The following is a 20,401-nucleotide window of genomic DNA, read 5'->3' on the forward strand; positions in this document are numbered from 1 at the left end:
CCTATCAAACCTGACCTGACCTGAAATGAGGATGTTAGGAGCAGTGAGTGGAGACTGATCACATCCGTTCGGAGAGCAGAGATATCCAACCCTACTATCACTATGCATTTGCAGTGTTGCTTGGTTCAAGTCCATTTATGACCTTTCACGTACGTGGGACTCTCTATCTTCTTTGGTAAATTCTAGATGGCCTTTAATTGATGCTTTATATTTCCCTCCTATCTTTTGGTTCATTTGTCATGCTGTTCCTTGACCATAGATTGGGTTAAACTTTTGCAGCAACCTCTCTTTGTTATGTACTTATGTTTTCCTGGTTCCTGTACGATATTCATCTATGTATTGGTTCCTCCAACGACTTGGTTCAACTTTTGTTCTTGTTCTGCACCTTCGGTCCACCTCGAGTGTGCTCAGGCCCGACTGCTCGCAGGCTTTTGAGGTGAAATTCCATCTTCTCGTCTAAAGAAAACCTGTGCATCAACATCCCAACTGCGCCGTGCCTGGCGTGACAAGTACCCTCAACACTCGAGGTTTGTAATATCATTTGACCCGTGATGTAATTGCATGAATGCTGTGGAGGTTTAGTACGCCGAAATCGAAGGTTTTGAGAACCTCTACTCATACATTAATTCAAATATAAATTTACAAGTAATATCCAAAGAAGAGTAAAAAAGATCTCGGGTATCACTTAAGGCCATTCATAAGAATAAAATATCAAACAATCCGAAAGCGTTGCAAATTATTTGTAATTATAATACTCTTGAGTACCAAGATTGTGTGGCATAAGTGGGCAGTTATTTTTGTAAGTGTTACTACAACAATGGTACTCGACCATTCAAACATAGAAAATAATCCAAACTAAAAACTTTTACATGGATATATAAATTACAATACAATCTTCTTTATGGTTTGACCTCATCCTTCGATGTTGTTCATCAAAATGCGCTTCAGCTTAGCAAAGCATATGGCTAATTGCACGTAGATGTAATCAAAAATCTTGTCAATCAATTGGAAATAAGTAATCCTTAGAGCTCGTTGGATCATAAGTGCATAGATGAACCCCGAGAGCCCCACAACAAAGCCCAGTGCAAAGCTAACATAAAGCCATATCTTTTCGGACTTGTCTCCGTTTTCAGATTCCTCTTCTTGACCTTTTGTGTGAAATGAACTTTCTGGAGAGCCTCTATTAGAGCACCATGGTATTGGCCATCCATGAAGATCACGATTTCCACTATAGATAGAGGGATCACAGAATGTCTGCAGCTGCTTGCCCCAAGGAATACTTCCTGACAAATTGTTATTGGACAAGTTCAAGTGACTTAAAGAATACATAGAGGATAGTGTTGAGGGAATCATGCCCGAGAGATTATTCACTGACAGATCAAGTGATTCTAACTGCTCCAAGGCGCCGATATTTTCTGGGATCCTTCCTGTGAAGTGATTATTACAGAGGTTCAAGAAAAACAGTCCTCGAAGATTCACCAGTTCTTCAGGAATCATTCCAAAAAGATTGTTGTGCGAGAGGTCTATGCTCGTTACAAGTGAAAGCATGTTAGTGTATTCCATTTCTATTCCCTTTGTGGCCATTAGTAAGTTCTCTGTATAATAAAAGGTGTAGCTTCCTGAAATCATCGGTCTGTCCACATTCTCTATTGCCATCATTGCACTGAATTTTCCAAAAGATGGAGGCAAAACACCTGAGAAATTATTGCAAGCAAGGTCCAAAACTTGAAGAGAAGTAATATATGATAGTTGCTCCGGTATATTACCACTGAAGAAATTTGATCGCAAAGAAAGAACTCTCAATTGCACGAAGCTTTCTCCAATCCATAATGGAAGATTACCTGAGAACTTGTTTTCGCTAAGATCAAGAGTCGCCAGTTGCTTACAATATCTCAGGAATAATGGAAGATCTCCAGAGAGACTATTGTTTCTCATGTGCAATGATTGGAGGTTAATAGGACCAGCCATGGAGCCTTGAGAATGCCCTAACATGTTGTCTTGTTGTGAGTCAACTATCCCTAGCTTTGATTTATGCCAGCAATTTGGAAGTCTTCCAGACAAGTTGTTATTGGACAAATCAAGAACAACCAGATTAGTGAGATTGCAAATGAACGGGTGAATGCTGCCATTGATGTAATTGTCGGATAACAAAAGAAAATTGAGTTCCATAGCTCTAGCAAAGCTCAAGGGAATAGGTCCCTCAAATGAATTGTTGGATAGATTTATGACAGATAGACGAGAAGGGTCCAAGTCAGGTAGTCGACCGTTAAAGTTGTTGGAACTTATGTCAATGAATCCATATTGCTGGCCTCTCAAAGAAGTTGGCAGTTTTCCTGTCATGCTATTATGAGATACATTCAATGTGCGGAGTGTAGAAAGCTGACCTAGACTTTCTGGAAATACCCCACTCAAGTTGTTGGAACTCATGTCTAGAAATGTTAGACCGTATAAAGGGCTGTTTGTATCCCGTGTATTTTTGATGCATTTAGACCAATCTTCTATGATATCTGCAATTTCTCCATTAATATTGTTCTGAGATATATCTAGCAGGTTCAACTTGCAAATATTCCCTATAGATCTTGGTATATCTCCGCTAATCATGTTACCTGCTAAATATATTTGTTGCAGTTGTACGAGGTTCCCAATAGTTTTTGGTATCTCTCCAGTAATCTTGTTACCTTCTAATAATAACGTTTGTAGGTGTACAAGGTTCCCAATGCTTTTTGGTATATGACCACTTAAATTGTTTGCCGACAAATCTAATTCCACCAAGCTGTGAAGATTCCCAATGCTCTTTGGTATAGCACCAGTGATTCGATTCCCGCCCATCAATAAACTCACCAGGTGGTTGAGGCTTCCCAACTTTTCTGGAATGTGCCCACTGATATTATTGGATGACAGATCTAAACACTTCAAGTGGCCAAGTTTTGGTAGCATTTCCGAAATATCTGCAGTAATTTGGTTACCGTACAAGTCTAAATACTCCAAGTGGCTGAGGTTTCCCAAGTTCTGAAAAATCTTTTTGGTTATTTGGTTATCTAACAAATCTAAATGCTGCAAGTTGCGTAGATCCCCTATGGCAATAAGTAGCCTATCAGAGAAATCACATTCTCTAAGACCGAGGTGCACAAGGCTGCTGCTAATATTGAACAACAAGGGGGATACAATAGTATTGATGTGGTCATTTTGAGAAAGATCAAGCACTCTAAGAGACGTGAGATTGACGTGGGATAGAGTACCAGGGATAGAAGGGAGGTCGGCACCAAACAAATGCAACTCCAACAAAGAAGGGAGCATGTTAATCTCATGAAGCCAGTTGGCTGCCATGGAGAGGTTGACAAGACTCATGTCAAGGAACTGCAGAGAATGGATGCGGGAGAGCCAGTGAAGTTCGTCGGCATATAAAAAGCATATATTAATAATATTATAAAAATAATGATAATAATAACCCGAATGAAGATCAAGGAAGAGCAAGCAGGAGAGATTTCCAAGCTCGGGTGGAATGGATCCGCCAAAATTAGCATTGGAGAGGTTAAGATATTCCAAGTGCACAAGGAAACCAATGAATTTTGGGATGGGTGCTCCAGAGAAATTGTTCAGGCTCAAATCCAGATATTTCAAATGCGTCAAGTCAAGCAAAGAAGGATTTACCTTACTTGGACCTGGGAACTTTCCAGTTTCTAGCTGGGCAACATAGTCATAGGGGTACCTGAGATCGAGCTTTACCACATGATCGGTGTTATTGTCGCAGCCGACTCCTCTCCATCGGCAGCAGTCTTGGCCTCCCCAAGAAGAGAGCCATCGGTCAGGATCGTAGATGTCTGCTTTGATGGCAAGCAAAGCTCTTCTTTCACTCTCTGTGCAGCAGAGACACAAGGGGATGGCTCTCATGCACAAGAGGAGGAGCCCAATCAGCATCACACGCATATGAAGACAGGATCCATTTGTACACCAACTACTGCTAACAGCCATAAGAGCAGCAGATGATACCACTCCAAAGATAGGGGATGAAGGAGGAAATTAAAGCTATGAGAGGCTGTTTGCAGGATTCTTATCGTCTGGATGCTCCGCTTTATAAATGAAGTGATTCCAGGGTTTATTCCATCCTGTGGATCATGTGGTGGGGTGGGAGATTGGACTGGATTTTTTTTTGTTTATTTTTTGGGCCCCCCTCTGATTCGGATTTGTGGGCCCATGCACCAGAAAGACTTGACAATTCCGTGGTCGCTCAACTTCTTTTTGTGTGCGGATGTTATGATGAGGCGCGGCCCTATCTATACTTTGTGACTTGGGCCCCACTTTTCTTCCTGCGAGTATTGGGAATTAGGCTTCTTCCGGCTAATCTCTTTATTTCGTATGTTGTTCTTTTCTAGTGTTTGGTATCTACTATGCTCCAAAATTTATAATAAAATTTTGAAGCATACCATCTCCTGCTGTTGGGTGATTCTCGAGCACAAGCCAATACGTGGAAATCAATAAAATATAAGACCTTTTTTCCATGATCATCATTTTAAAGTTTACGAATTTATTTATGAATGTTTGATTGGTTCACGATTAGAAAAAGAATAATTAACTTTCTATGTACGGAAGGACATTTGGTATTTTTTTTGAAGGGATTTTAAGTATATCATTTTTTAAAGGAAAACTTCATAAGAATCATACGAAACTTTTACAATAATGTTAGATTGCACTATCAGTAATATTCGGTATATCCTCTACCATGCAAATTACACATGGTAGAGGAACGGTGTTGTATGACGGTCATTGGTGTTTATTTGATAGAAACTAGTTGCTGACTTCCATGCTAGGCTGAACGCAACCCGAAAGGAATCCAACAATTTCTTCCAAGTAAAATGGGAGACTTGGACTTTGCCCCTAGAGAGATGACAACAACTATTACTCAATGCAATCAGGATGAGGACGAATAAAGAACTTAGGTGGAACGTAGCTCTAAAAGTAAACAGGACTTTAAATTCGATGGTTCCCCCGGCACCTTTCAGGGATAAATGGTTAGCATCATGATAATCAATTTGCATGCAGATTGATTTCTCAAAATAAATTTGCCCAATTGCTTGCTAGTGAAGTCCCTTCGTATTTTTACTAGAGATCCAAGGTAGACTCCAACCTTTCCAATGTCTACAAGTTTGTGGAAGACGTCGATAGAGCTAACTCTGATGGTAGCTTGAAGTTGACGGCATGCCACAACAGCTGAGACTGGACGTGGTCATCATTAGCCCCTATCTCACGGGTCAAGTAAACCATGCATGGACTTGCATGCTTTGATTAGTCATAATCTTTGTGGAATATGTCCTCTGGCCAGGCTGTTAGAAGGTTGGTTGCTCTCAATATAGTGGGACTTGGGACTTGGATAGAAAAAGAATTCATCGATGGTATGATGTGACTTTCTCACGTTAGAGGATACTCGTTATATTCTCAAGTCAAGTAAACAATTAGCTGTCATCTCTGCCATGCAAATCACGCACGGTAGAGGCTTAATTGATGGTATGATGAATTTGTCCTCCATGCCAGGCTGTTAGAAGGCTTGTTGCTCTCAATGCAGCCTTACGGCTGAATATGGATAGAAAAGGAATTCATTGATCGTATGATGAATTTTCTCACGTTAGCGAACAGTGGGACCATGGGACTTGGACTTCTCCCGGAAGCGATGACCGGACTTGGACGTCGAATTGGAACTTAATATAATCTTTCATAGTTGCATAAACCCTAAAACAGATAAAATATAGTCTAATTTTTTAGGGTGTAATCAACATACCAACTACTTAAAAGAAGATTAGTCAAGCTACAGAGCCGGGCAAGAACAAATCAAGAACCAAATTGGGATGAGATTGAAGAAACAGACCCTAAAAAAAAAATATTTCAATCAACTCTTGCAGTTCTTTTCTCCAAAATTAACTTGTACTTCTACATTTGCTCAAAAAAATATATCTCTAGATACATAGATCAATAATACAGAGCATGAACTCTTGTATTTTTTTTCCCAAAACTTCAATATCACTAGAAATGTTTCAATTGAATTAGTATTTTTTTGGGTTATCTAGGTTAACTTAGATATGAGATTCATATGAGCTTCCATTTGCTGGTGGAAATCAATTTTATGGCTATAATAAATAATCTTAAATTATCAGCTTCCTTCTAGTGGAGGGAAGAGATTCATGTAAGTAGATCGAGTCTGCTCTCTCACGGAGGATTTTTTAATCGTCATTAGCTACTAGAGTTCTGCCAGGGTTGAGGAAAGTGTGGCACCATAAAATGGAACGCTTGCAAGCTTTATCGTTATTAATTCTTTTTTAAAATAACTTCTCATATGTCAAGATGTGATTACCCCGTGACCTTACTGTCACGCCCCGAACCCAGCACCCGGGTCCGGTATGCGACCGGCCGCATGAGCCCTAGAGCAGTGCCCTAAAGATCATGCAAGGCCTATGATTAACAAAAAATTCCAATAAATCCACAACTAATTTAATAATTCAAATAGACGAATCCGACATGTCCAAATAAACAAATTGGTTCAATTACAAAATCTTCAAATGTTCATCAACATCAAAGAAGGATAAACAAACTAACTAACTAATAACTCTAGTACTCGCACTCTGCGCCCATCCCATCCAAATCAATGCATCATGCAACTCTGGTAAAGAAAAAGAAGAAGAGGGGGTGAGCTTTACAGCCCAGTAAGAATCCCTACACATCCATACCAACACAATAATAATATGAATTCGAAAACCACGACAAATCGATGCACATTTCATGAAATCATAAACAGTTTCCATAAGACTCAAATAATCAATATAATTATGAACATCAAGCATCAATAAAAGTCCATAATTATACATCAAACATCAATGAAAGTCTGGCCACATAAGAATGATATAGTATATATATATAGCTTATAAATCACTATGACTATTTTCAATGCTTTTTCTTCCCATTCCATGTTAACTTGATCCGGATCAATTATCTTTCCGACTTTGGGCTACATCCCGGTCACGTTTCCGGCCCGTGACGGGGCAATCGATAGTATCACATTTCCGGCCTGTGATGGGGCAATCGATAGTGTCACATTTCCAGCCTGTGACGGGGCAATCGATAGTATCACATTTCCAGCCTGTGACGGGGCAATCGATAATATCACATTTCCAGCCTGTGATGGGACAATCAATAATAACGAGATAAGCCCAAAGTCCCTGTTCATTTAATCAATTCACAAACACACATCCATTCCCTTTTCCACTTTATCCGACCTAGACTAACCATGGTCACGTTTCCAGCCCGTGACAGGGCAATCAATATAACATGGTTAGTCCATGCCACCACATCCATAAATCCAATTATGCAGATATAGGTTATACACATACATGCATTCATCATAATTCCAATCACAAGCCAACACGACCAAAATATAATTTAATATAAACTATTTTTGCTTTGTCTGGATCATAGCATATCAAACATATATATAGTGCAAAATATTTATATCATGTAGGATTGGCGTACAAGGAATCTTACCCTTTATTGAAAACTCAGGCTCAGACAACTAATCACCCGCCCTCACGGCGATCTATGAACCGGAATGCGCAGGACTCTGCTCAGCGTCCTCTCGTCCAATAGATTGTTCCCCTACAGAACCAAATAATCATTAAAATTTATCAAAGATATATGATGTTCTAGGACCCCAGTTTAATCCTCTAAAGGGTCCTCTGAAATCTAGCATCCCAAGATTATCTAGAGTCCTCAAAGCCCTGATCTCCCTGGATCCAAGTGTAAGAAGGAAACCAAACAACAAATAAACAAATAATATAATAAAAGGGTTATATAATAAGAGAAAGAGAGGGGAAAGACCCTCTCTCTTCCTCTCTTCTTCCTTCTTCCCGTCGGAAAGGGGAAAAGGGGGTTCGGCCGCCGGTGGCCCACGGTCGGCGACACCCCCTGGTCGTCGGCCTGTGGCGGTGCCGGTGGTGCCACGCCCGGCGACGGCCGGCCGGAATGGAAGAAAGAACCAAGCCGCCGAGGCGAGTTCGGTTCTTCTAAATCCGGCGGCTTCCCGGCCATTTCCCAAGAAAATAGCAGCCAAAGATGGAGGAGGAGGAGAGGGTGCTCACCTTGCCTCCGGCGAGATCCTTCCGACCGGATCGACGGCGACCGCTCCGATTCCTCCCGCGGCAAGGTAAAACCTCATCTCCCTTCTCTTTTTTTTTTTTTGTGTGTGTGGAAGCCCTCGGTTGATGCCCTAGGGGAAGAGAGATGGGAGATCTTCCTGATTTGGTAGGATTTTTATCACCCTAAAATCTCTCTTCCGGTGGATTTGGGAGGGGGAGGAAATTTGAAAACAGGGGAGGGAGGATACTCCGATCGGGAGACTCCCTCCCCTCTTTTTTTGTATTGGGCCGCCTTATTCAAGGGCCGGCCCAATCCTAAGTGGCTCTTCACATTCTCCCCCCCTAAAAGAAAAATTTCGTCCTCGAAATTGACATACCTGAAGTTTCAAAAAGCTGCGGATATTTGACTTTCATTTCTTCTTCGAGCTCCCAAGTAGCCTCTCTTTCTGCATGATTATTCCATTGTACCTTTACAAAAGAAATGGTTCGGTGTCGTAGTACCTGATCCTTTCTGTCCACAATTCGTATCGGAAACTCCTCATAGGTCAAATCCTCCTGAAGATGTAATGGCTCATATGCTACCACATGATTCGGATCTGGAACATATTTCTTCAACATTGACACATGAAAAACATTGTGTACACTGGATAAAGCCGGTGGTAAAGCCAGTCGATACGCCACCTCTCCAACCTTGTCCAAAATCTCAAACGGACCAACATACCTAGGGCTCAATTTGCCACGAACCCCAAATCTCATCACACCTTTTGTGGGTGACACTCTCAAGAAAACATGATCTCCAGTTTGAAATTCCAGTTCTCTCCTTCTATTATCAGCATAACTCTTCTGGCGACTCTGAGCTGTACGGAGTCGTTCTCTGATCACTTGCACCTTATCAACAGTCTGTTGTACTATATCTGGGCCTAACAATTTTCTCTCGCCCACGTCATCCCAACAAATAGGAGATCGGCACTTCCGGCCATACAACGCCTCAAAAGGAGCCATTTGTATACTTGCTTGATAGCTATTATTGTAGGCAAACTCTATTAGTGATAAGTGGCCATCCCACGCTCCTCCTAGATCCATAACACAGGCTCTCAATATGTCTTCCAAGATCTGGATAGTTCTTTCTGACTGTCCATCGGTTTGGGGGTGAAAAGCTGTGCTAAAACTCAATTTGGTTCCAAGAGCCTTATGAAGACTCTTCCAAAACTGTGATACAAATCTACTATCTCTATCTGACACAATGGTAACTGGGACCCCATGCAACTTCACAATATGTTCTATATATAAACCTGCCAATCTCTCTAAGGAGAAACCAACTCTGAAAGGCAAAAAGTGTGCTGATTTGGTTAGCCGGTCAACAATTATCCACACGGCATCATTACCTCGTAGGGTTTTAGGCAAGCTAGTCACAAAGTCCATGGTGATATGCTCCCACTTCCATTGAGGAATAAGTAGAGACTGTAATGGTCCCGCAGGTCTCTGATGTTCTGCTTTTACCTGTTGACATACTAGACACTGAGCTACAATTTGAGCAATATCCTTTTTCATACCACTCCACCAAAAATGTTTCTTTAAATTCTGATACATCTTTGTGCCTCCTGGATGCATTGTATAAGCCGAGCTATGAGCCTCCTCTAAAATTTCATTCCTTAATTTTGAAACTTTAGGGACGCACAATCTGCTACCGAATCTTAAGGAACCATCCTCATGCACATGAAATTGACTTTGGACACCAGATTCTACTGTTTCCTTTACCCTCTGTAATTCTGAATCCTCTTTTTGAGATGACTTAATTCTCTCAATCAAGGTAGGCTGCACCATAAGATTAGCAAGTCGTACTTGAGGATCATGCAGTCGTACTTCAATTTCATATCTCTCCAAGTCCAACAAAATTTTTCTTTGTGTAGTGATCAAAGCCGCTAATTTACTTGAAGATTTCCTGCTTAGAGCATCGGCCACAACATTTGCTTTTCCCGGATGGTAATTGATAGTTAGATCATAATCTTTTAATAGCTCTAACCATCTCCTTTGCCTCAAATTCAGCTCCTTTTGAGTATAGATATACTTCAAACTTTTGTGATCCGTAAAAATTTCACAATGTTCACCATATAAATAGTGCCTCCATATTTTTAAAGCAAAGATCACAGCTGCTAACTCCAAATCATGTGTAGGGTAATTCAGCTCATATGGTTTCAACTGTCTAGAAGCATATGCTATCACCTTCTCATTCTGCATAAGAACACAGCCGAGGCCCTTGCGTGATGCATCACTATAGATGCTGAAGCCTCCTGTTCCAGATGGAAGGGCCAATATCGGAGCTGTCACCAATCGTCTTTTCAACTCCTGAAAACTCTGCTCACAATCCTCCTTCCATTCAAATTTTACTTGCTTTTGGGTTAGGCGAGATAGAGGCATGGCAATACGAGAGAATCCCTCAACGAATCTCCGATAGTATCCCGCCATTCCCAAAAAGCTGCGCACCTCGGACACATTAGTAGGTCTACTCCAATCAACTACTGCCTCTACTTTCTTTGGGTCGACAGAGATGCCATCCTTAGAGATCACGTGCCCGAGAAAGGTGATACTGTTTAACCAGAACTCACATTTCTGCAACTTGCCATAAAGCTTGTTTTCTCTAAGAGTTTGTAATACTATCTCAAATGCTCCTCATGCTCTTGTGGACTTTTTGAATAGACTAGAATGTCATCAATAAATACTATCACAAATTGATCCAGGTAGGGTTTGAACACCCGATTCATAAGATCCATAAAGGCTGCTGGTGCATTTGTTAACCCGAAGGGCATAACCAAAAACTCATAGTGTCCATATCTAGTTCTGAATGCTGTCTTTGGTATGTCTTCAGCCTTTATTCTCAACTGGTGGTATCCGGAGCGTAGATCAAGTTTTGAGAAGATTTGTGCCCCTTGCAGCTGATCAAACAAATCATCAATTCTCGGTAAAGGGTATTTATTCTGCACTGTTACTCTATTTATTTCTCGATAATCTATGCAAAGCCGAAAACTGCCATCTTTCTTTTTCATAAATAGTACAGGAGCACCCCAAGGAGAAACACTAGGCCTAATGAAACCCTTGTCCAACAGCTCCTGTAGTTGTTCCTTTAGCACTTTTAATTCAGCTGGAGCCATTCGGTATGGGGCCTTAGAAATCGGTCCAGTGCCAGGAATCAAATCAATGGAGAATTCAACCTCTCTATCAGGGGGTAATCCTGGCAAATCCTCTGGAAAGACATCAGAAAATTCCCTCACAGTAGGAATGTCTTCTAGTTTAAGTTATTCCAGCTGGGTGCTCATTACCATGGCTAAGAATCCTTCATCACCTTTCCGAAGGAGTCGCTTGGCCTGTATGGCTGAAATTACTTTTGGCGGAGGTAACATTCTGTTGCCATTAAAAGTAAACTCTGGCTGACCAGAAATTTGAAATTTTACTGTTTTCTTGAAGCAGTCAACAGTGGCATGATATGCTGCCAACCAGTCCATCCCAAGGATCATGTCGAAATCCTTCATCCCTAGGACTAGTAAATCTACTTTCATTTTTCTGCCTTCAATATTCAAGATACAATCTTTGCAAACAGAGTTAACTAAGATTACATCTCCATTAGGGATGGAGACACACAATTCAGTCTCTAGTGGCAAAGAAATCAATGTACTATTTCTTCCAACAAAATCAGCAGATACAAAAGAATGAGTAGCTCCAGGATCAATCAAAATATAGGCATTCGTGGATGAGATTTCAATTGTACCTGTCACCACAGTATTAGAGGCGTCGGCATCGTGTTGTGTAAGAGCATAGACTCGCCCCTGAGTTCTAGGCCTCTGCTGTCCTCCTCGTTGTTGTTCATTCTGAGTTGCTTGGTTGGTTGGAGCTCCCTAAATAAGCTGAGATGCCTGTCGAGTTTGTTGCTCTCTGCGATTAGGACAAGTGTCTGCCCTATGGCCCTGTTGGCCACATGAAAAACAGTTCCCATTAAACCAGTGACAGTCTCTTCGATAGTGGGGGCCACCACATCTATAGCATTTTACAGTATCCTTGTGCTGAGTTTTATCATTCATAGTAGTTTGTTTCTTGGGCTTGGATTCAGTATTTCTGCCCTGCTTATTTTGTAGCTCAGCTTGTCTGTTCCTCTTTTTCAAAATTCTTTCCCTCTCTTCTTGAGTGTCATTTAAGCCCTTTTCAACTACCAAAGCTTTGTTAACCACATCCTTGTAGGAAGAAAGCTCGAAGGTAGACACCTGTTGTCTGATTCGGGCTCTAAGTCCACTTTCAAACTTCTCAGCTCGTTCTCTTTCATTCTCCACCTGTCCTGGGGCATACCTGGCCAGTTTCTCAAACTTTGCAGCATACTCTGCGACCGTCATATTCCCCTGCTCTAACCGGGTAAACTCTCGAAATTTCTGCCGTCTCACACTTTGGGGAATATACTTGTCACGGAAAAGCTCCTTAAATCCTACCCAAGTCAAAGGTGTAGCGTTATGTCCCATCTTTCCTCTTTCCACATTCCACCAAATATCCGCTTCTCCTAGCAGCATAAATGTAGCAAAAGTAACCCTATCCTCATCAGGGCATCTTAGAGCATTGAAAATCTTTTCCATTTCGTTCAGCCAAGTCTCAGCCTCTAAAGGGTCAGAAGTGCCTTTAAAAGCTGAAGGTGCAAACTTTTTGAATTCTGCCAAACTGACATGATGCTCCTGCCGACTTGTAGCCCCCTGTAGGTACTGAGGAGTCACCTGCTGCTGCTGATGTTGTAACTGTTGCTGCATAAATTGTTGCTGCTGTTCCATGAAGCGTTGTTGCATCTCCATCATTCTCATCATGTCTGAACGGGAAGTAGCTTGTTGTTGCATCATTGTTTGCATCATCTGAGAAGCACTCAGTGGTTCATTAGGCTGAATTCCAGGCTCACCCGAGGTTCCTGTCCTTGGAGTTTCCGGGGTTCCCACTTCCAGAGCACTACCAACAGGGTTGACGTGGTGTTCCTGCGGGTGCATACTCCTGGTCGGCGAGGGTGGAGCACCTTCTTGTTGCTCGGAGGGCGTCCAAGCAGCAGAGCCATCGGCAAAGTGAGTCGGCCTCCTATTACGCCCACGTCCACTCCCTCGTGCCATATCAACCTACACAAGTTACTTTTAACATTTAAAGATTGCAAAGAAAATGTATCTATGGGGTACTTTAGTAAGTAATTTAATATTCTTCCCCCACTCACTCTCACCTGAACCTAAACCTAGGATACCTTAACCTTAAGCTCTGATACCACTCTGTCACGCCCCGAACCCAGCACCGGGTCCGGTACGCGACCGGCCGCATGAGCCCTAGAGCAGTGCCCTAAAGATCATGCAAGGCCTATGATTAACAAAAATTCCAATAAATCCACAACTAATTTAATAATTCAAATAGACGAATCCGACATGTCCAAATAAACAAATTGGTTCAATTACAAAATCTTCAAATGTTCATCAACATCAAAGAAGGATAAACAAACTAACTAACTAATAACTCTGGTACTCGCACTCTGCGCCCATCCCATCCAAATCAATGCATCATGCAACTCTGGTAAAGAAAAAGAAGAAGAGGGGGTGAGCTTTACAGCCCAGTAAGAATCCCTACACATCCATACCAACACAATAATAATATGAATTCGAAAACCACGACAAATCGATGCACATTTCATGAAATCATAAACAGTTTCCATAAGACTCAAATAATCAATATAATTATGAACATCAAGCATCAATAAAAGTCCATAATTATACATCAAACATCAATGAAAGTCTGGCCACATAAGAATGATATAGTATATATATATAGCTTATAAATCACTATGACTATTTTCAATGCTTTTTCTTCCCATTCCATGTTAACTTGATCCGGATCAATTATCTTTCCGACTTTGGGCTACATCCCGGTCACGTTTCCGGCCCGTGACGGGGCAATCGATAGTATCACATTTCCGGCCTGTGACGGGGCAATCGATAGTGTCACATTTCCAGCCTGTGACGGGGCAATCGATAGTATCACATTTCCAGCCTGTGACGGGGCAATCGATAATATCACATTTCCAGCCTGTGACGGAGCAATCGATAATATCACATTTCCAGCCTGTGACGGGGCAATCGATAATAACGAGATAAGCCCAAAGTTCCTGTTCATTTAATCAATTCACAAACACACATCCATTCCCTTTTCCACTTTATCCGACCTAGACTAACCATGATCACGTTTCCAGCCCGTGACAGGGCAATCAATATAACATGGTTAGTCCATGCCACCACATCCATAAATCCAATTATGCAGATATAGGTTATACACATACATGCATTCATCATAATTCCAATCACAAGCCAACACGACCAAAATATAATTTAATATAAACTATTTTTGCTTTGTCTGGATCATAGCATATCAAACATATATATAGTGCAAAATATTTATATCATGTAGGATTGGCGTACAAGGAATCTTACCCTTTATTGAAAACTCAGACAACTAATCACCCGCCCTCACGGCGATCTATGAACCGGAATGCGCAGGACTCTGCTCAGCGTCCTCTCGTCCAATAGATTGTTCCCCTACAGAACCAAATCATCATTAAAATTTATCAAAGATATATGATGTTCTAGGACCCCAGTTTAATCCTCTAAAGGGTCCTCTGAAATCTAGCATCCCAAGATTATCTAGAGTCCTCAAAGCCCTGATCTCCCTGGATCCAAGTGTAAGAAGGAAACCAAACAACAAATAAACAAATAATATAATAAAAGGGTTATATAATAAGAGAAAGAGAGGGAAAAGACCCTCTCTCTTCCTCTCTTCTTCCTTCTTCCCGTCGGAAAGGGGAGAAGGGGGTTCGGCCGCCGGTGGCCCACGGTCGGCGACACCCCCTGGTTGTCGGCCTGTGGCGGTGCCGGTGGTGCCACGCCCGGCGACGGCCGGCCGGAATGGAAGAAAGAACCAAGCCGCCGAGGCGAGTTCGGTTCTTCTAAATCCGGCGGCTTCCCGGCCATTTTCCAAGAAAATAGCAGCTAAAGATGGAGGAGAAGGAGGAGAGGGTGCTCACCTTGCCTCCGGCGAGATCCTTCCGACCGGATCGACGGCGACCGCTCCGGTTCCTCCCGCGGCAAGGTAAAACCCAATCTCCCTTCTCTTTTTTTTTTTTTGTGTGTGTGGAAGCCCTCGGTTGATGCCCTAGGGGAAGAGAGATGGGAGATCTTCCTGATTTGGTAGGATTTTTATCACCCTAAAATCTCTCTTCCGGTGGATTCGGGAGGGGGAGGAAATTTGAAAACAGGGGAGGGAGGATACTCCGATCGGGAGACTCCCTCCCCTCTTTTTTTGTATTGGGCCGCCTTATTCAGGGGCCGGCCCAATCCTAAGTGGGTCTTCACACTTACCACATGACCTTCAACAAATCACAATAAGAGAATCTTCTCAGCTCCAGAGCCCACTGCAATCTCATGACGCCCAATTATAATTTGGCCTCGCTAAAAAGAATAAATATACATGACCTTGTTAAACACATTAAGCAATTTAATTCAAGAAAGAGCAACTATTTCTTCTCTAGTGCGATGTCCAAATGGAAAAAAAATGATAGAACTGATTTTAAGAGACATGAAATTGAAAAATTTTGACTACTCATCTGATTGCAAACAAAAGCGAGGCTAAACACAACCAGATTTCCAGTAGCAACCAGTATTGCGATAAAACTCAAATGTTTGTAGAATAGAAAATAATCAAGACAATTCACACGCTCTCGTAGGAAAGCTCCTCCTCTTCCTACTTTTTCGGCCTTATCTGGATGCCTTGGATGATGATTCCCCTCTTCGTAGCTTCATTATCCATTTGTGTGAGACTCATCTCCAATTCGGCATCTTCACCCTCATTACTGTAGAACTCTCCCATCTCTATCTCCTTCCAAGCATCTTCCCTTTCACAAGGTGCTCTAACACCATCGATCACGATGCCAAGACGGCTCATGAAACATCGATAAAATCGTTTGCTCCCCTGTGTATCAAGCTCATCAGGTCGTAGACAAATGGTTTGCTTGGAGACATGGGCTCCCAGTGTCACAGTTGTCTCCTGATAGGGAAAGCCAAGAGACAATGTATAATCACAAGATTAGATAGGTAGATAATCACCTAGGGGTAAACACTCTGCTCTCAATCTTGCCTCGGATCTCCAACAGAAGCATATACTCAATTTCAGCAACCTCCGCGAACCTTGTAGATGAGAAAATTACCTCCCAATCGGGAACGCACCATGATAATATATTCAGTACAACAAACGATAAAACAATTTCAACAATAAAATTGGAGTTCATTTATTCTCAGTATCATATTAGCAAAGTAATTAGTTATTTCAGGAAAAGCAAAGCCGAAATTAGCAAAGCTCTAGGCTTAAATAAAAGAGGCAGAGCCATGTTATGTGACAATATGGCAACATCAACAATTTTGGGGATTTTGAATGAAACATGTAAATCGTACCAAAAGTAGTACCATATTCAGTCCATTCTCCTATGGAAGGAAAATTTAATCAACCAACCAACCATCAAATCAAATAGTTCCAGGAAAGGAGGCACAGACCTGGAATTGGGTAGAGAAATAGAATTCATTGTCAAACCATACACTGCAAATGACAGCTTCCTTGCAGACAGCATGTAGCATTTTGCACCACTTGATTTCTCCAGTGCAAAGCTCCGCACACAAAAAGTCAGCTACGAAACCTAGCAGTCCCAGCAGCATCGGCAAACGAGGTGGCGAAAGACATTAAAAATGGATCAAGACTACCATCAAGCCGTTCTCGATGAGGATGGGGTTGCAGAAGCGGAAGTAGAGCTCCCCCTTGGCACGTACTCCACCAGATTGATGGCTCGTGATAGAATCGACTGGTAATCGACCGAAAAGAACCGCTTCCAGACGTCATCAGACATTGCTGCCGACAAGGTGGTGGACACCGCCAACAACCGGCACACATCATGAGGTGATGTGGAGGAGATCAAGTGACACAAGCATTCCTTTGGTAGTTAGTAGATATCACATCCACTGTAAGAAACCAGTTTTATTGGGCTTGTTGGCCAGCATGAAGAGGCCAGACTCAAGCCGATCCCGCTCGCCCAGCCCAGCTCATGGGCTGTGGGCCGGCCCGAAGAGGCCAGTCCCAATTAACCCAAAAGCCTGCCTGTTGCACACGATGGTTGGAGGAGAAGACTTCCGATCGGAGTCTTCTTCCTCCTCCAATATCCATGGACTCCACGAGTCCTAAGGCGATTCCAACACCGAAGACTTCTATTTAAGGCTCATTTCTCCTCCTTTGATTTCCACCACCAGAATCGCCGAGAATCGCCATCGATTCCAAGTTTTTTTCTCCGAATCTCCTCCTTGATTCTTCCCCGATTGTCGCCGGAAATCGAGGTCGTTGACGTCTCTAGAGCCGAGGTAACACTCCGATCTTCTTATCCATTCCTTCTTCTTCCCATGACCCAAAATTGCAGCCGTGATCCAAAAAATCGGCTAAAAATTGACTGACAAAGGGAGACCCTGTTTTTTCCTGTTTTGGCAGAGTTTTTCTTCCTCTTTTCGGCCACAAGCGCTATCGCCTCTTGACACTAAACCACTGGTTGAGTTCCAGGGCCTCCCTATATTTCATTTACCCTCACCTTAACTAGTACCATAAGCAACAACACTACAAGAAGCATCACCACACTTAGAGAAAACATCATTTGAAGGATATTTCAACAGAATTTTTAAAGGAGGCATCAATGCAGCACACTTGGCAGTAGAAAAATCATAATTTGTGTAGTCTAGGAACTTTCAAGTTGAAACTAACCTTTTTTAGGGCTTAATGCATTAAACATGTTATACTTTTCTCTAATTTTATAATTATTCTACAATTTTACTAATTTTTATGACTTTGTTGCACTTTTTTTTAAAATAATCTTGCACATTTGCTTTAATTTTAAATTTCAAGCATATTTTGTTTTATTTCATTTTAATAACTCATCTAAGTAAGAAAAAAAAACATTAATCATACATTGTATTCCATTTTAACAATCAATTTAAGCAACAAAAGATCCATCAAAATAAAAATCTATTTTATTTCATTATTTCATTTTAATATACCATTTAATCTAAAAGTAGAAAAAGAAGGAAAAAGAGAATCCAATTAAGTAGAAACAGAATCATAAAAATGCATAACACTTTCTAAGTTGTAAATATATACATAAAGATTGCATTTTGCCCACTATAGTAGAAAAACTGATCCAGAAAACATCACAAACTAAATCATTAGAGCCTTAGATGAATCTGATATTAAATAATACTGACAAATTTCAGAAAACATTTGAAAAATATTGAACACATACTCCTGTTAAACAGAAGGAAGATTGAAAAAGATGTGTCAATTTCAGCTAAAAGTGCTGAAACTCGGCCAAAACCGGCTAAAATAAAAAAAAAAGGGCAATTTCAGGTTAGTTGGGGCCAACAGTATTGTGTTTCAAATGAAAAGGACAAAAAATCAACTCTTGTGGAAAACTAGGGTTTGCATCAAGAAAACACCTTGTCGTCCTCCTATAGAAAAATCGAGTAGAAGTGTTCTTTGGCAATTATAAAATTAGAGTGGCCTAAAGTTTCTATCTTAATTTTTCACATAAGGCATAGGCCCAGAGAACAAGTTAGTAAAGAAAACTTATCACTTGTTTGGCAATATATAGTAGTCCTATGACAGTTTAAAATCACAAATGTTTATGTAGAAAACAAAAGTGAGGTTTGGATCAGCAAAAACAGGGATAACATAAATATATATCAAAGATAATAGAGAGAGATTGAGAAGAGAGGGACGAGGGAGGAAGGAGTGAAATGAGAGATGAAAAGGGCCAAACATGGCCTAAAAAAAATCATTATTTTCAAAATAAATCACCAAAGATAATATTTCATCCAGCCCCAACAAACCCTTCACACACACACACACACACACACACACACATATATATATACATATATATATATATATATATATATATATATATATATATATATATATATATATATATATATATACATATATATATATATATACATATATATATATATATATATATATATATACATATATATATATATATACATATATATATATATATATTGTTCATGACCTCTACAATTAAGCTTGGATTCTTGAGAAAAAAACCACCAATCTCCAAAATTTTTCCCAAAATTTCAAAAATTTGGAGTCCTATATAACTATATCGAAAAATACCTAAAACAACTAAAAATTAAATCCTAACAACTTTGTAACTAATCCAACACAAAACATACCTAAAGTAGAACTCTTTCATACCAATCCTGCTTCATATAGGACTCTAGGATTAACTCCAGAAATCAGCTAATTAAAACTTCCAAAAAAATGATGAATCTAAAATAACTAATTATTTACTTGTGATTAACATTACATACTCTACTACTAACACCCCTTTGGTTAGAACAAGGGTACTATCTACATTGCTGGATATTTATATTTCCTAAGTAGGTGAAGCAATTTAAGATTGATGCTACTACACTTGTACAGCTCAATACTATTGCATACTTTAAAAGTTTCATCAATACCGATCTTCATGTTGGACTACAACATTTTTTTATCATTGCAATTCTTGCCCCTTAAGATTCAGATGTGAAATAACTTTTATTTTTTTTCCTAATTTTTTCTTTTTTAATTTTTTATTGAATTTTTTGACCCAAACTCTGAAACTTGACACATACTACCAAAACCACTTTTCGGATTTTTAAAATAAAAATCAGATGCGAAAACTGAAACTCAACCTAGAGGACCAAAACCGGAACTAAAACTAAATTTTAAAACCTTGGTTTTTCAAACCCTTTAAATCCATCAATGTATTGTACACTAATCCCAATAAGTCCTACATCAGATGCCAAGGTGAAAGAGAGGGCAAAGTAGACAACCGATCACAGTCCGGTGCTAGTCATTATATGAGACAAGACTTAAGAAACGGATCTTGCTTTGCAGTCTTTCAAAGTACAAGTATGTCCAAGAATGATACAAAAGCAAATCTAAAATATTGATGAGTATGAATTAAAACTCAATTAATGTCTGTTGCTGCTAGAATCTGGGTTGAAGTTGGTCTTCGCCCGAAGAGTGCTTAAGTCGGTTGGAACTGAGGTATGCAAAGGTCGGCTGAAATCGAGGTCGACCAAAACTGAGGAAGGCGGGGTTGACCTACAAAGAAGTCTACTTGCTAGAAGGTTTCTAGCGGGGGAACC

General features: G+C 40.7%; 2 protein-coding genes across 2 annotated transcripts; both read right to left on the reverse strand.

Annotated features, from left to right (window-relative positions):
- Window positions 1–663: 663 nt before the first annotated feature.
- LOC108510898 (receptor-like protein EIX2) lies at window positions 664–4,031 on the reverse strand. The gene has a single exon (XM_039123648.1). The coding sequence runs from the start codon at window positions 3,970–3,972 to the stop codon at window positions 913–915; it is 3,060 nt and encodes a 1,019-aa protein (XP_038979576.1). The 5' UTR covers window positions 3,973–4,031; the 3' UTR covers window positions 664–912.
- Window positions 4,032–15,288: 11,257 nt separating this feature from the next.
- On the reverse strand, window positions 15,289–17,151 carry LOC113463663 (F-box protein PP2-B11-like; the record flags this gene model as incomplete). The annotated part of the gene is made up of 3 exons (XM_039123953.1): window positions 15,289–16,244; window positions 16,633–16,842; window positions 16,921–17,151. Coding segments are annotated over 3 exons (780 nt in total), but the record flags the coding sequence as incomplete, so codon positions are not given.
- Between the last annotated feature and the right edge of the window lie 3,250 nt (window positions 17,152–20,401).

This window comes from Phoenix dactylifera, chromosome 2 (genome assembly GCF_009389715.1).
Source record: "Phoenix dactylifera cultivar Barhee BC4 chromosome 2, palm_55x_up_171113_PBpolish2nd_filt_p, whole genome shotgun sequence".
In the NCBI taxonomy this organism is placed as follows: domain Eukaryota; kingdom Viridiplantae; phylum Streptophyta; class Magnoliopsida; order Arecales; family Arecaceae; genus Phoenix; species Phoenix dactylifera.